This window comes from Accipiter gentilis, chromosome 24 (assembly GCF_929443795.1).
Source record: "Accipiter gentilis chromosome 24, bAccGen1.1, whole genome shotgun sequence".
Lineage (NCBI taxonomy): Eukaryota > Metazoa > Chordata > Aves > Accipitriformes > Accipitridae > Astur > Astur gentilis.
The window spans coordinates 22321889-22334946 of NC_064903.1; the positions used below are offsets into that span (position 1 = coordinate 22321889).

Consider the following 13058-nt stretch of genomic DNA (forward strand, 5'->3'; position numbering starts at 1 on the left):
CGGTAGAACACAACGTTACGAGCGTCGCTTGCGCCGCGGTGCTGGTACAATCGCCGGCTCCGACCACGACCCAGGCCGGCTGTCCGGCCTCCACGAGGGTTACCGGCCCCGTGCTGCCCACCTGAAGAGACTGCCTCTTCCCTGCTTCCCAGGCCACGCGTATTCACCCCAAGCAATCAAAAGTTTATTTCTTGACCCCCATTGCCATTCACCTCACTGAAATCCTGCTCCTTCCTGCACCGTTTCAGATTTTACCAGACGCACCTACCCGTCCGCCCAGCGCAGCGCAAGAAAAAAGGTTGTAAGGCACGGTGAATTCTATTTAGCCGGCCGTTCGCTACCGGTTTCCCTCTGAAAACGCCGGTATCGCTTTACGGGCGCCCCGGAGACCAACTCCCGCGGCGCCCACCGTTACCTGCCCGCCGGCAGGGGGATGCCGGCGGGGGCCGACCCGCCCCGGGGGGGGGGGGGGTGTGTGTGTGTAGGGGGGGCTGAGGCCGGTGCGGCGGGGCCGGTTCCCGGCGCCGTGAGGAGAGGCCGGGTGCCGTCAAGCTGAGGGAGCGGCGGGCGCGCCCAGGCGGCCCCGGCCGCTGAGGGGGGCTGAAGACGCGGGGGGGGGGGGTGGGGGTGAAGACGGGGCTGCGGCCCCCCGGCGGCTCCGTGAGAGGGCGGCTCCGTGTCGGCCGCTCCCCGCCGCGGCCCCTCAGAGCCCGCACGGCGCACGACTCCCCCCCCCCCCACCCCCCCCCCCCGCCGCTCTCCGGGGGGCGAGGGGCGGGGGCGAGCACTGTCCCGGCCGGCGCTGATCTTACGCTCCCATTGGCCGCTGTCTGCGCTGACGTCACGATCATGATGAGAATTAATGATCGGAGGCGCTGATTTCATTGTGTGACGCCGGGACCGACCCAGCCGAAACCGGCTGAATCCGGAGCCCCGAGCCCCCCGCACCAGCCCCGCACAGCACGGTAAGCCCGGCGCGCTGCGCAGGGGCGGTGGGCGGGAGCGAGGGAGTCCCTGGGGGGGGGGGGTAGCCGGGTCCCCGCCCGGGAGGGGCGAGGCGGGCGGGGAGGAGGAGGAGGAGGAGGAGGAGGAGGAGGAGGATGATGATGATGATGATGCCCCTGGGCCGGCGGCCTGGCGGTGGGGGAGGGCGGGCCGCGCGGGCTCGCTCTCGCAGACCCGCCTCGGGCGCGCAGGCGCACTGCGCCCTCCCCGCCGGCCCCGCAGAGGCAGGCGCTAGGCACCCGCCGCCGCCGCCGCCGATGGGGAAGTGCGCATGCGTGCGGCCGCTTCATAGGGGTGGGGGGGGGTGGGGTGGGGGAAGCCGCCCGCGCCTGCGCTGCGCGCGCGCACTGCTCCGCGGGCCCGGCGGCCTGAGGGGCGGGTGGGGCGCATGCGCTGAGGGAGGCGGCGGGCTGGGATGGTGGTCGGTGTCCGTCCGTCCCTCCGTGTTGTCTCTTTCCCTGAGCTCTGGGGCCCCTTCTTACCTCTCGCGTCAGCCCTGGGGCAGCTGCTTGAGGCTGGGCTGGTACAGCTGGAGGCTTTTTTTTGGGGGGGGGGGACGGTTGGGGAGGGGTGAGAGGAAAGCTTGGCGTTGCCTCATGGTGTGAGGGCCCACAGAGGGGCAGGTGAGGCCTGTGGGGCCCACGGAGCGGCAGGTGGACAGCCACGCGTGAGTGGGGCAGGAGGTGGCCAGCAGTAGGGGATTGTCACGGAACAACTCAAACCTTGTTTCCCATAAGGACTCCTGACTCGCAGACCATATGGGCCCTGTTTTGGTGCCGAACGCGGCCGGTCGTGGTGGCAGTTGACCAGGGTGTCCTTTTACTGTCAAGATTTTAGCCTTCGAGTATTTGGAAGGGAACGAGGAGGAGAAAGCACGCTGCTTGCGCAGTCTGTGGCGTTCTGGGGGGGTGATGGTGCAGGGGAGGTCTTCCCTCTGGAAGCACTTTTGTTGCACGTGGGCTTGCCCCACACCAGGGAATGACAAGCAGTCCCCAACCCTGTACCCCCGCGTTCTGTTAGCCTGGGGCTTCTGATGTTATAGGTAAGATTGTATGTAACTAACCAAAAGTAGCTCTATAGCCGCTGAACTGGAGTCTTGAAGCAGCTCACATCTTCAGAGTAAAACTGCATTTTAGTATTCTTTTCCTTCTTTCTGACGTAGGTCTTACAAACGCTTGTGTACGTGCTTAATTTAAAACATGTGGCTAATCCAGTTGTAGTCAGAAGTCCCATTTACATGAGTGAAGAGGGATGGGATGCATAAACCTGCAGAGTTGTGGTCACAGGTTATTATGTTACGAAGTTACTGAGGGCTGTCTAATTTGTCCCTAATAAAAGGCTGGATTTTATAGGTAGGACTGTAATACAATATTACAAATGCTGTACTTAGTGGAGAGGGAAGCAATTGTGCTGCGAGTCACGGATATTTGAAAGTATTTTTACGAGCTGGTCTGTATATTACACTAACCCAACCATAACCATGATCTACTGCACTTACAGTTGTGTAGTCGTAACTATTTTGGCCTGAGTAAGAAAGAGGCAGTTACCTACAAATTCGGATTATTAAACATTGTTGCTTGATGTACGTCCAGTCTCTCCACACGTGGTGTGTAACTTGGGGTGTTCGTTGGTTGTTTTCTTTCCATTTGGGCTGTGCAAAAAACTGTGAGCTTTTGGCAGATGTGGAAAGTGAATTAGGTGATTGCCGGTACCGTTCAGGTTTCTAAAGCTGTAGTAATAGTGTCACTACTGCACTCTTGTTTTATTTGTGTATATGGTAGCTTTCTTATTATAGTTGCGGATTTATATTGGTGCCGAGTCTTATTATTTTGTACCACTGGAGATCTGTGGAGGGAAAGAAAAAAAGAAATAAATTGAGGAGTGTGCTGATTTTGTTCCTGTTATGGATGAACAGACCAAAACAGCAATAGTCTTACAGGCTCTTATAAGATGACTTTTTTCCAAACAAATGCTTGTTTGATGCTGAGGTTGAAAAATAAACCCAAAACCTCTCAGAAACTGCTTATTCCATTTTATCACTATGTGTTAATCCCTGACAGTTTTATAGTGTTTTATACCATAAAGATTTTTACACTTAGTTACTTTGTGGTGGCTTGTACTCCAAGTGAATTATTTTTTATTATTATTTATAATTTCACATCCAAGAGTAGTTTCTGTTACTGTTTGAAATGAGAGGATTCTCAGTAAGTTTTTATTTCCTATTTTTCAAATTAATTAATATTAATGTTTTGTATTCTATAAAGACTTGCCTTGTAAGTAAGTTTACTTAGTTCAGCAATCTTAATGTTTAGAGACTTTTTGACATTAACACTATAATGCTATACATTGGAGGCAGACTTTAGGCCACAGAATTTTTTTTTTCTTCTTATGCTGCTGCTTTTTTTTTGACCTATTTTTTTTTCTCTCCAGATCTTTCAAGTAGTCGTTGCAGAACAGCTAAGTAACTCTTGAATTTGGGGTTTTTTTTCTAACCAGGGGATCATTGATACAGGATTATTCCCATTTTTTATTGTTTTTCTTTCTTTTGTAGTAGTCCTTGACACCAAGTTGTTTTCTTTAGTTTCTAAAAATACATCTCTGGGCTTCATCAGGTCTCCCTGGAGAGATTCTTAACTTTGGATGTTGATAAAATAACTAGAGTGGAAGGACTAGGCATTTGCAGCAAACCGTGTGGGATAATTGTTGCATTAAGTACCTGTTTCATGAAGCAAATGTGCTACACTTTAGAAGCAAACTCGGCTTTAGTCCTTCTTTTTTCTCCCCTCTCCAATTATGCTTGCTCTTGCCACAGAAAGGGGAGGAAGGTGGATACTGTGGAAAAAGTTGCTCAAGCAGCTAAAGAAGTCTGAAGAAGTTGAGCTGTAAGAATAACCTTAATCTCATCTGACAAGGAGCCAACGTGACGGGTTGCAGTGTGTCAGTAGGATTGTCCTTCGTGAGGCTCGTACTCGGCAGTCTTGGAAAACCAGAAGTGCACAGAGTTCCTGCCTTCGTTCTTATCACTTACCAGCCTTAGATCTCTCGCGTGTCCCCAGTGCCTGACTTAGCACTTGGACTATGTTTTTGTCTCCCGCACCACCACATATAACAAAGGGATTCTTCTGCTACTATGATAATTATTTTTTTTTAAATTAGTATCCAGTTTAGAAAGGGAATGAAGAACAACATCTTTATTGATGGGTTTGCAGAAGGTTGAGGGGTGGGAGACCACCAAAGTGGAAAGCTGAATGATGTTAGTTGGCCTGGAAGACGTAGCAGGGATGAAGGAAGTACTTAAAGGAAACCTGCTTTTTCATTTGTTGTAGATTATTCTCTCTACTGTCACATAGACAGCAACATACTTGGCCAAGGCTACCTTATTTTATCAGCAGAGATGGCAGAATTTGAATCCTTAAAAATACTGCTTTGCTACCTCTGTCTTTTATTGAAGGGAAAATACAACTTACGTTCATGGAATCTCAGTTTGCGTAATGCTTTGCCTGAATTTTGTTAAATTTCACAGAGTTCTTTTCTGCAACAAACTCTCTTTTCAGTGCCAATATGTTGCCAACCAACTGGACACCTGGCTTCCCAAAAGCTCAAGTGCGTGTTTTCTAAGCTTGGCAAGTCAAGATTGAAATGAAATTATGATAAAAATCCATGTGGATTTCTAACTTGGAGTCTGAGGTTCAAGACAAAGGTGAGAAAGCCTGAAGAAACTGGAGTGCTTCGTAGGTACACAAATTGGGAAAAGGAGTTTATTTCCTTTGAAGTTACTGAGATTGTCTTGAGTAATACTGAGTCCATTATGAAGGCGTACGGCCTGCTGATTCCCTTGATACTAATGTGGCTACCTTAATGCTTAGTAATGTCAGCACTTTGTAAGTTATGTCCCATATTAAAGAAAATGTAAGAATATCTTGTTGTGTATAACTATGAAAACTGATGCTATACAGGTAATACTTCTCAAAAAAAAAAAACCCCAAACAATGCAAACCCAAAAAACCAAAACCACATTGTAATCCTGTGATGAATATACCCTGTATTAATTTGTCTCAGAGACGGTAGCATTATGTTCTTCCAGATGTTTGAATGCTCAGTGTATTTAATGTAGATAAATTGCTAGGTCTGACAGGTATGGAAAGTGAGCAAAGCTTGTTGCCTGTGGAGGTGGGCTATGCAGAGACAGCGCTTCATGGATTAATGTGATGGCTTTGGACTTTGTGGCTTTCTAATGGAGCTTCCAAACATTTAGTAACTGTTTTTTTCAACACTGTTTTAGGTATTCTAAATAAGCACTGAAGAACTGCTGATAGCAAACTAATTTCCATCTGGACTTCACAGATTACATACTATCAGTAAATTTTTAACCTGCAAGAGAAGGAATATTGCCAAATGTTCTACACACTAGTATGAAATCAGTATGCCAGTTATTGTTTTGTCCTACAATATTGAGATTGAATGCTTGGAGATTATTACTGCTATTTCTACTTCTAATAGTAATCTTGTGATCTTTTATACCTAGTTAGAGATTATTATATAAGCAGTTAAAAAGCAAAGAAACTGTGATTCTTCATTTCCTTTCTACTGTTCCATGTAATCCAAGATCTTCATGCAAAGTCATATTTCCTGCCCAGCTATGACCAGAGCACGCATCTTGTGAGGTTGTGCTACATCTGCAACCCAAATAGCAAAAACTGCCTTGCAGCTTCCTGGGGGTCTGATGGGTTCACTGGGGTCTTTGTTTTAGGCGTTAATGCTGTATGTTGAGGTTATCTATTGCTTATGCACTGCCTGAAGCTTAAGGTCTACTTGTTAATAACCATGTTATACCAAGCAACTGTAGGATAGTTCAAAATATTAGGGGATGTAATAGAATGGCTTGTTGTAGTGGGCCTAGTGGTTTGGTTGGTTTGCTCTGAGTTTAGTATTTTGAGTAGAATTGGAACCAAGTTTTCTGTTGGACACATGTAGCTGCCTGCATAGCCCTGCTGAACAGTATGTGTGTGGTCTGGTTTATTCTGCAATTTGCCCCTAAATTTCTGTTGCCTCTGGTAAAAGGTAGTTTTTTTAAAAAAAGACAAAGATTGATTAATTGGCAGAGCAGAATGAATAACATTGATTTACAGAGCAGGATAGGTAATGATATTTTAGAGAATATTTTAATGTCCCTTCTGTAGTTTTGGTAAATATGTGTGTGGGTAGATGGCAGCAGGAAATGATACAGAACTGCCTACTGACTTAGGATTCAGTATACTTAAAAAAACCACCAACAAACCAAAACCATTGATAAATCCTCACTTGCTTATTTGAAAGTTTAGATGTTGGAATGTAAACTCAAATTATGAGTCAGTTTCCATAACTCTGTGTTTGTAGGGTCCTGCAATTTGTTTATTTAAATCAGTTTCTGATGGCCTCTGCACAGATCCTCCGAGCTGTGCTTGACTGGATTCAAGGCAGAAGTTACTAAGGAATCATACCAGTATTTTGGTTGGCAGGTGTAGTTTACAAGTGATTAAAATAAACTGCAAAAATGAGTTGCTTATTAAACCAGACCTTGACCTCTCTTGAGCTCAGCTAGGTGAAGTCTGTCATGCAATGTATATAGGTTTATCTGAAGATAAAGAGATTTCCTCAAAATGCTCCACCCTGTCCTTATCTAAACTACAGATGTCAAACACAACAATGAAAGTATTCTAACACAGAAGTGACTTTGGATACAGAAATCCACATAATTAAAAGATTTCTTAAGCACCTGACACACATCTTTGCTTGCAGGTCATCAGGTCTGGTTCTAAAAATTTATCTTGCAATTGGAGGAGTCTTCATTGCGGTTGACGAACTATTTGGAGAGCATGCTTCTTTTTGATGAGCCTATGTATAGAAATGCTGGAGCTATTGGATGACAGACTTCATCTGGATCTGGAAAGATAGAAGGTTCATAACTTCTGACAAAGTCATTTGTGGGAACTGATCTCAACTGAATAAAACAGGACCACTGGTACTGAAAGAGTAGTAGACACAGAAGTGTAAGCTGCCTCCTGCCAATCCTGCAGGAGGAAAAAGAATCACAAAATTAACTCTTGCTTATTCTTTAAAAGTGACATAAATCAGTTGGTGGCTGCATCATCATGCATATCCACATGGGAGATCTGAAGACAGTTCTTAACTTTATAAAGTAGGTTTTTATGAACTTTATTGATTTGTTAATGGGCTAATAATTGTCTCCTCTGTTGCTTGCTATAAATTTCTTTGAACAGCAGAGTATTCAGAGCAGGAGTCTCCTTTGCCCAGCTCTGACTGTGACTGAATACACATTCTGGGGGAGGCATAACGCAGGCAAAGCCTGACTTGTAATGCAGCTGGTAGTGCTGCATTTAATAATGCACTAGATTGAGAGGGTGAATTAAGAATTGGGAACAGAGGTAAAAATGTGATTGAAAAATCATCTTCTGGTTTTAGTATTATTGAAATGAAAACAGCAGTATTTTACAAGTTGGTAGTTAGTGATTTTTCTCTTGTCTGTTGACATACAGAGGAAAGTAAACTGAAGTCAAAGCTCTGGTCTACCAGCATTTTACTCCAAATCCTAGATATTAATCTTTTTCTTTATAGAGGCTTGTTGAACTCTAATATCCGTTACCATTACATAGTATAATCATCTTGATGAATAACGTGAATGGAGTTAGGTGTCTGCTCATGCTTTTTGAGCCCTTAATAATTTTATTTGCTCTAAATTAGAAGCAGTTCTTGTGCAAAGATTAAGTATATTGCTACTCTCCTCTTTTCCATCCAAAATTTCCAAACCTCGTAACTAAAAGCTTGGTAGCTACAAAGGGTTCCCTCACCCCCTTTAGTTTCCTACAAGATGATGGTACGGTTTCTTATTCTTTAGTTCATTCTGCATTATTTTGATACATGTACTGAAAGTATTAAAAATAATGTGTGGCTGGTGACTTTTTTGCTTTCTGAGACATGAGGTCGGATGCAATGCAGGTTGTTCCTGGCCAGCACTTGTGGTGTCTCAGCTGGCAGCCTCCTGTTTGGGACAAGATAAAGGCCCCATTCTGGAAATACTGTGATGATGGGTCTCTTTTCCTACATATAACCAGAGGATTATATTCTTTGCCTGTACAGACCATATAACGAGCATAAAAATTCAGTTTGCCATTAGGGAGTCTGTTCTGTACTTGCTAATACTCAGCTGTTTGTTGTTTCCAAGGAAGGGCATAAATTCTCGTGCGCAACAAAGCTGTGCCTGGTTTAACGTGTTCATCAAACTGCTGCTGAAGAGGCTGCCTCATCCCTGGCCACCTCCCGCCTCTGTAGTGGCCCAGTATAGCCCTGTGCTGACCAGTGTGACTAGTGGGAGTTCTGCTCCCCGGCTGGGCCCTTGGGTGCCCGCTGGCCTGGCCAGCAGTGGAGTGGCTGCCCGATCCCCGTCTGCCCTGTCCCCATACAGCGAAGCGCTCTCATGGGGGGACCCGGTGCTGAGCTGGCTCAGCAGGCTGAAAACGAGACCCCAGGAGTTGCTGTTAGCCTGGGAGGAGCATGGGTCTCTTCACTCTGGTGGAGCCTGCTGAAAAACCCAGCCCTGCTTCGGACAAAGCAAAGGGGCAGGAACGCATCCTGCAGTTTTGTAGCCAGCATTGGCTTATACCCCTGTAAAACAATCCTTAAGTGTTCTTAAAAAGCCTGATTTATAGCCTCAGGGTATAGTTTCACAGTAGCTTGAACCTTTCTAAACGTGGGCTGTGATTTGGGTGGTCCCTCCTTTCTGTTAATATTAGAGCATTAGCATTGCAGTGGGCTGGACCAGAACTGCCTGAAGCCCTTCTCTTTGGTTTTTTTTCCCAGTTAGTCTTCTGGTTCTTGATCTTTGTGACTTTGCAGCTGGGAAGTGCTGGTGCTGATGCAGGAGCAGGAGTAGCATGTCTAGCCATTACGGAGTGTAGGATTTGCTGAAGTTGGAGACGGTGGAAACTACTCGTGCCAAACAGCCATCTTTATTTTATCTCACATTTTGTCTCTTCTTTTTTTTTTTTTGGTAGGGAAGGGGAAACAGACCTGCCAATATTGTTGGAGCTGCTGGTGTTACTCTGTATTGCCTAATGCCTTTATTTTTTTATTTTTTTTTTTAAGGGAGAATCTTTTTCTTTGAAACTAGAGGCTCTTGGACTTAGCAACACAATGTAATATTTATTTATTTATGAAAAGCTGTCAGTGTTGTTCCAAACATGTAGTTCACCTGTTCAACTCGAGTCCATCACAAAGGAATCGCTAATGCTGACTGTAACAGGTTTTTTTGGAAAGTAAGTAAAAGTGTTGGTCAAGGACTCTTTAAAAAAAACATGTCAACACTTAGTGTTATCACAACAAGCATAAATGAGAGGCTGTGCATTCTGCAAGTATTACAGTTTTTATTCCAACTTTCAGAGTATCTTCTTTTATTTTTAGATGAATCTGCGTTCTGTATTTACTGTAGAACAACAAAGGATATTACAGCGTTATTATGAAAATGGAATGACAAATCAAAGTAAAAATTGCTTTCAGCTCATATTACAGTGTGCACAAGAAACTAAACTGGACTTCAGTGTAGTCAGGGTAAGTACTGAGGCCTTCCAAATTTGTATGTTAAAGTTATACACATTCATTTCTTTACATAAAATACCTGTAGAGGGCTGGAGTCTCTAACTTCATACGTGTCTTAAATCAGACTTCAGTGTGTGTGTGTGACGTTCATTTTTATCCAGTGAGTCTGTTTATAGTTTGTTTTCGCTGAAATGTCTTCACATGATTGCTGTATTTAGCAGGGGCCTGGATTGCACAAGAAGTGATTTTTGTTTGGTTGGTTTTTTTGGGTTGTTGTTTGTCTTTTGTTGATGATATTATGGTTTGGGTTTGGGGGTTGGCTTTTTTTAATTCATTAAATTGCAAATTAGTTTGCCCTGTAGAAACCTTGTGCAATGTATTGTATCAAAGAAAGGTCATGTTATTAGGGAACTATTCTTAAGTTAAATTTCTGTAAGCTAATGTATTTGGGGGAATAATTGTAGAAGTATTTCTTTTAACACACTCTGTCACACTTGTATTCCATGTCACAATCATAAATATTGTGGTCCCTCGTGGTTATTTACAGTGAGTACATTCTTTTCTTATAAAAGAAGAATGTCACTAGTGCTAACGGGAGCTCTTCCAAAGTCTGTGAATTCCACAGGAAGGGAAATAATAATCCCTTTGTGAAACACTAGACAACAAAATGGCTGTTGTCTCAGAGCAAAAATAGAAATCATCAAGCATTAGCTGAAAAAATAACAGTAGTGGAACTACCAGGAGTTGCTGCAACACTGGACACTGAAGAGGAAGAAGTAAGACCAGCCTACTTTTTTTTTTTAAGTGGTGTACCAGTGCTATATTGACAATAACAACCCCTCCTGCTCCCTAATTCTTACCTGGATTCCCTTCCCTCAAAATACTCTGAAAATACTAAAACTTACTTTCTCAGCTCTAGATGGTGGGAAGTTCTGAAAGTCAGCCAGAAATTCAGACTCCCTGGAACAGACAAACAGTTGTAACAGGAATCTGGATGCTGATGATGCAGTCAGGGCCTGTTTTTCTATTTTTATTCTGATTGAAGGACTTAGAGGAGGCAGCCAGTCTCTCTTCTACTTGCAGTTCTCATTCACTCTCCGTCTTCATGTTTCCTTGTCCTTCTCTGTTTCCCTTAGTGCAATAATGTATCACAGCCTTTTTCCTTTAGTTTTCTGCCCTTACTGAGCCGTTACTTGCAATACTTAAACTTTTTTCCTGCTTGTGAAGTGCAATGGAAACAGACCTAGCATTTGTCCTGCAATTCTCATATTTTTGCACGATCTTACCTTTCCTTCTTTACAGCCCTCCTTTCTTCCTCGCCTAATCCTCCTCTCCTTTTTTTTTTTTTTCCCTATAAAACTCTTGGACAGAGATTAGTACTTCTTTGCACCATGTCTAGCAAAATGATACTTGGGTTGCAGCTGGCACTTGCAGATATGACTATAATAGGAACACGAATTCCCTAAATGTAACAGTTATGATTCAAATGTCATATATCTATGAATATATTCTTGCCCTGAATCGGGATTTCTGTAACCTTGTCCCATAGAACTACATCCAGTCTTTCCAATCTTGAGCTGGGTTGGAAAAAAGAAAAGTCCTATTTATTATTTGATGTAAACCTCTACAGATTTTTTTACTGCAATGCATAAAAATATGTTCTTCCTTTCAAAATTAGGAAATGTAGTAGAGGGGCCAAAAACCCTGTCCCTCTTCAAATTTAATAGAGATGTATTCTAGCTACATCAGGTTTGAATGACTGAAACCAGGCTATTAATATTAGTATACTTCTGCTGGTTGCTTGTTGTCTTTACATGAAATGTGAGCAATGTGACTTGATGAAGTGCAGAAGTTCTCCAAGTCTGATTTTCACAGTATCACTGAGTGCTGGGAGCAGTGATCAGGGAGGTGGTGTGGGGTTCTCACCATAGTACAACAGCAGATATCAGAAGAGTTACAGCTTCGTTATTCTTTTACACATCTTGAAAGATTTCCTGAGGACACTTTCTTTTCAGATTTAGGGTGGACCTTCTAGTCAAAAGTAATGGGCAGGCACCACTGACAGTCTCTCTGTGGTGTGTATCTGGATTGTGGGACAGTCTGAAGTTCCAGCTCTGCCTGAATCAAACTGGGAATGTAAAATCAGGCTCTCTTAAATTTCAGGTAATTTTCTTAATAGCTGGACTTTTGGTCTATCATCTCTTCTGGGATCTTCTCCTCCTCCTAAATAATAGTTAGGAACTTCAGTAATGCTTCCAGTGTTAGTGAAAGTGCTCCCGAAACTTACTAGTTGGGGAACTTGATTGGAACAAAGATTCATGTCCCTTTTCTTAGGATATTTTGTACTTAATGACTCCTCTGTCACATCCGAAATTAATACCATGACCTCCAAGCTAGTAACAATGTGGAGCTTCCCTTTCGGTCTAAGGATATAGCTTTACATAATTATTCTTGGTCCTAATGTCTCACAGCGCTAAAAATGGGAGGTTTTGTATTCTTTCTCTTCTCCCAGCTCCACAATTCTTTCTCTCCTTTCTTCTTGTGCTGATCATCTCTCGCATTTATTCAGTTTCAGAATAACCCAGTTAAATTTGCTAACCTTACCAAAACTTATGGTCTTTTTTTTTTTTTTTTTTTTTTTTTGCCAATTCAGTTTTATGCCTTTTGGGGGAGTTGCACTTGCTGATCCTTCAGGTGGGTGCTTTTGGATAAATGGTGGGAGTAAGAAGCTGGGGACATGGTCAGGAGAATGGGACTCTGTCAGCAGAGGCAAATCTGACTTGTGCTGTCTCATGAAACTGTAGTTTAATCCCAAGTGAATAGTAGTGCTAGTAAGTTATTTACATTTCTTTGAATGCATTTCTTTTCAGGAAAATTGTGAGGAAAGACTTCAGATTTTAATTCTATACAGGTGGAGAAGTTGGGAATGAAATCTGTTTTCCTGGTCCAAAACCTGCAGTGTCTCTATTATAATTATAACTTCGATCTTGAAAGTTTATTGACTGAGCAGAAATTTTTTTAAAAAAATTCATCTTCTAAATTTGTTTTATGAAATAAAGTAACTTGAGATCTGTGGCTATAATTTCTGTATTTAAACTTACTTTTGAGAAGAAAAATTTTACCACTAGTAACAGATTTTATTGCATGCAACAAATCATGCCTTATATTAGGCATTTTGTACAATTTGACACCAAAAATGAGTAGACTGGAATGGAGACTTCAACATGCTTCTATATGGCAGGGATGCATATTTTCTTGTAGAAAAATCTGTTTACTTCCTTAGCAGGTATCTGTATGTGAAGAAAGCTTTCCTCCCTTCATGTGATGAGATGGAAACCCAAGATAGGTACTCAGTGCAGTTTGCTTGTAATGGGGTGAGGGAGTTTATTGATTATATCAGCTGGTTTGGGTTGCTGAATGTTGAGATTTTGCTTTGGTTTGGTTTTAGGTGTGTAGCAGAT

General features: G+C 43.3%; 1 protein-coding gene across 5 annotated transcripts in view; it reads left to right on the plus strand.

Annotated features, from left to right (window-relative positions):
• Positions 1-738: 738 nt before the first annotated feature.
• HDX (highly divergent homeobox) overlaps positions 739-13058 on the plus strand; it is a 48675-nt gene continuing 36355 nt past the window's right edge. The window contains exons 1-4 of one of the 5 annotated variants that reach the window (XM_049828062.1): positions 739-965; positions 4560-4705; positions 9148-9317; positions 9463-9609. In XM_049828062.1, the coding sequence (XP_049684019.1) occupies positions 9463-9609 (147 nt within the window). In that variant the 5' untranslated portion in view covers positions 739-965; positions 4560-4705; positions 9148-9317. Of the gene's footprint in view, positions 966-3345; positions 4706-9147; positions 9318-9462; positions 9610-11612; positions 11761-13058 lie in introns of those variants that run through there. The other 4 variants (XM_049828063.1, XM_049828065.1, XM_049828061.1 and 1 more) reach the window with 4 other exon arrangements.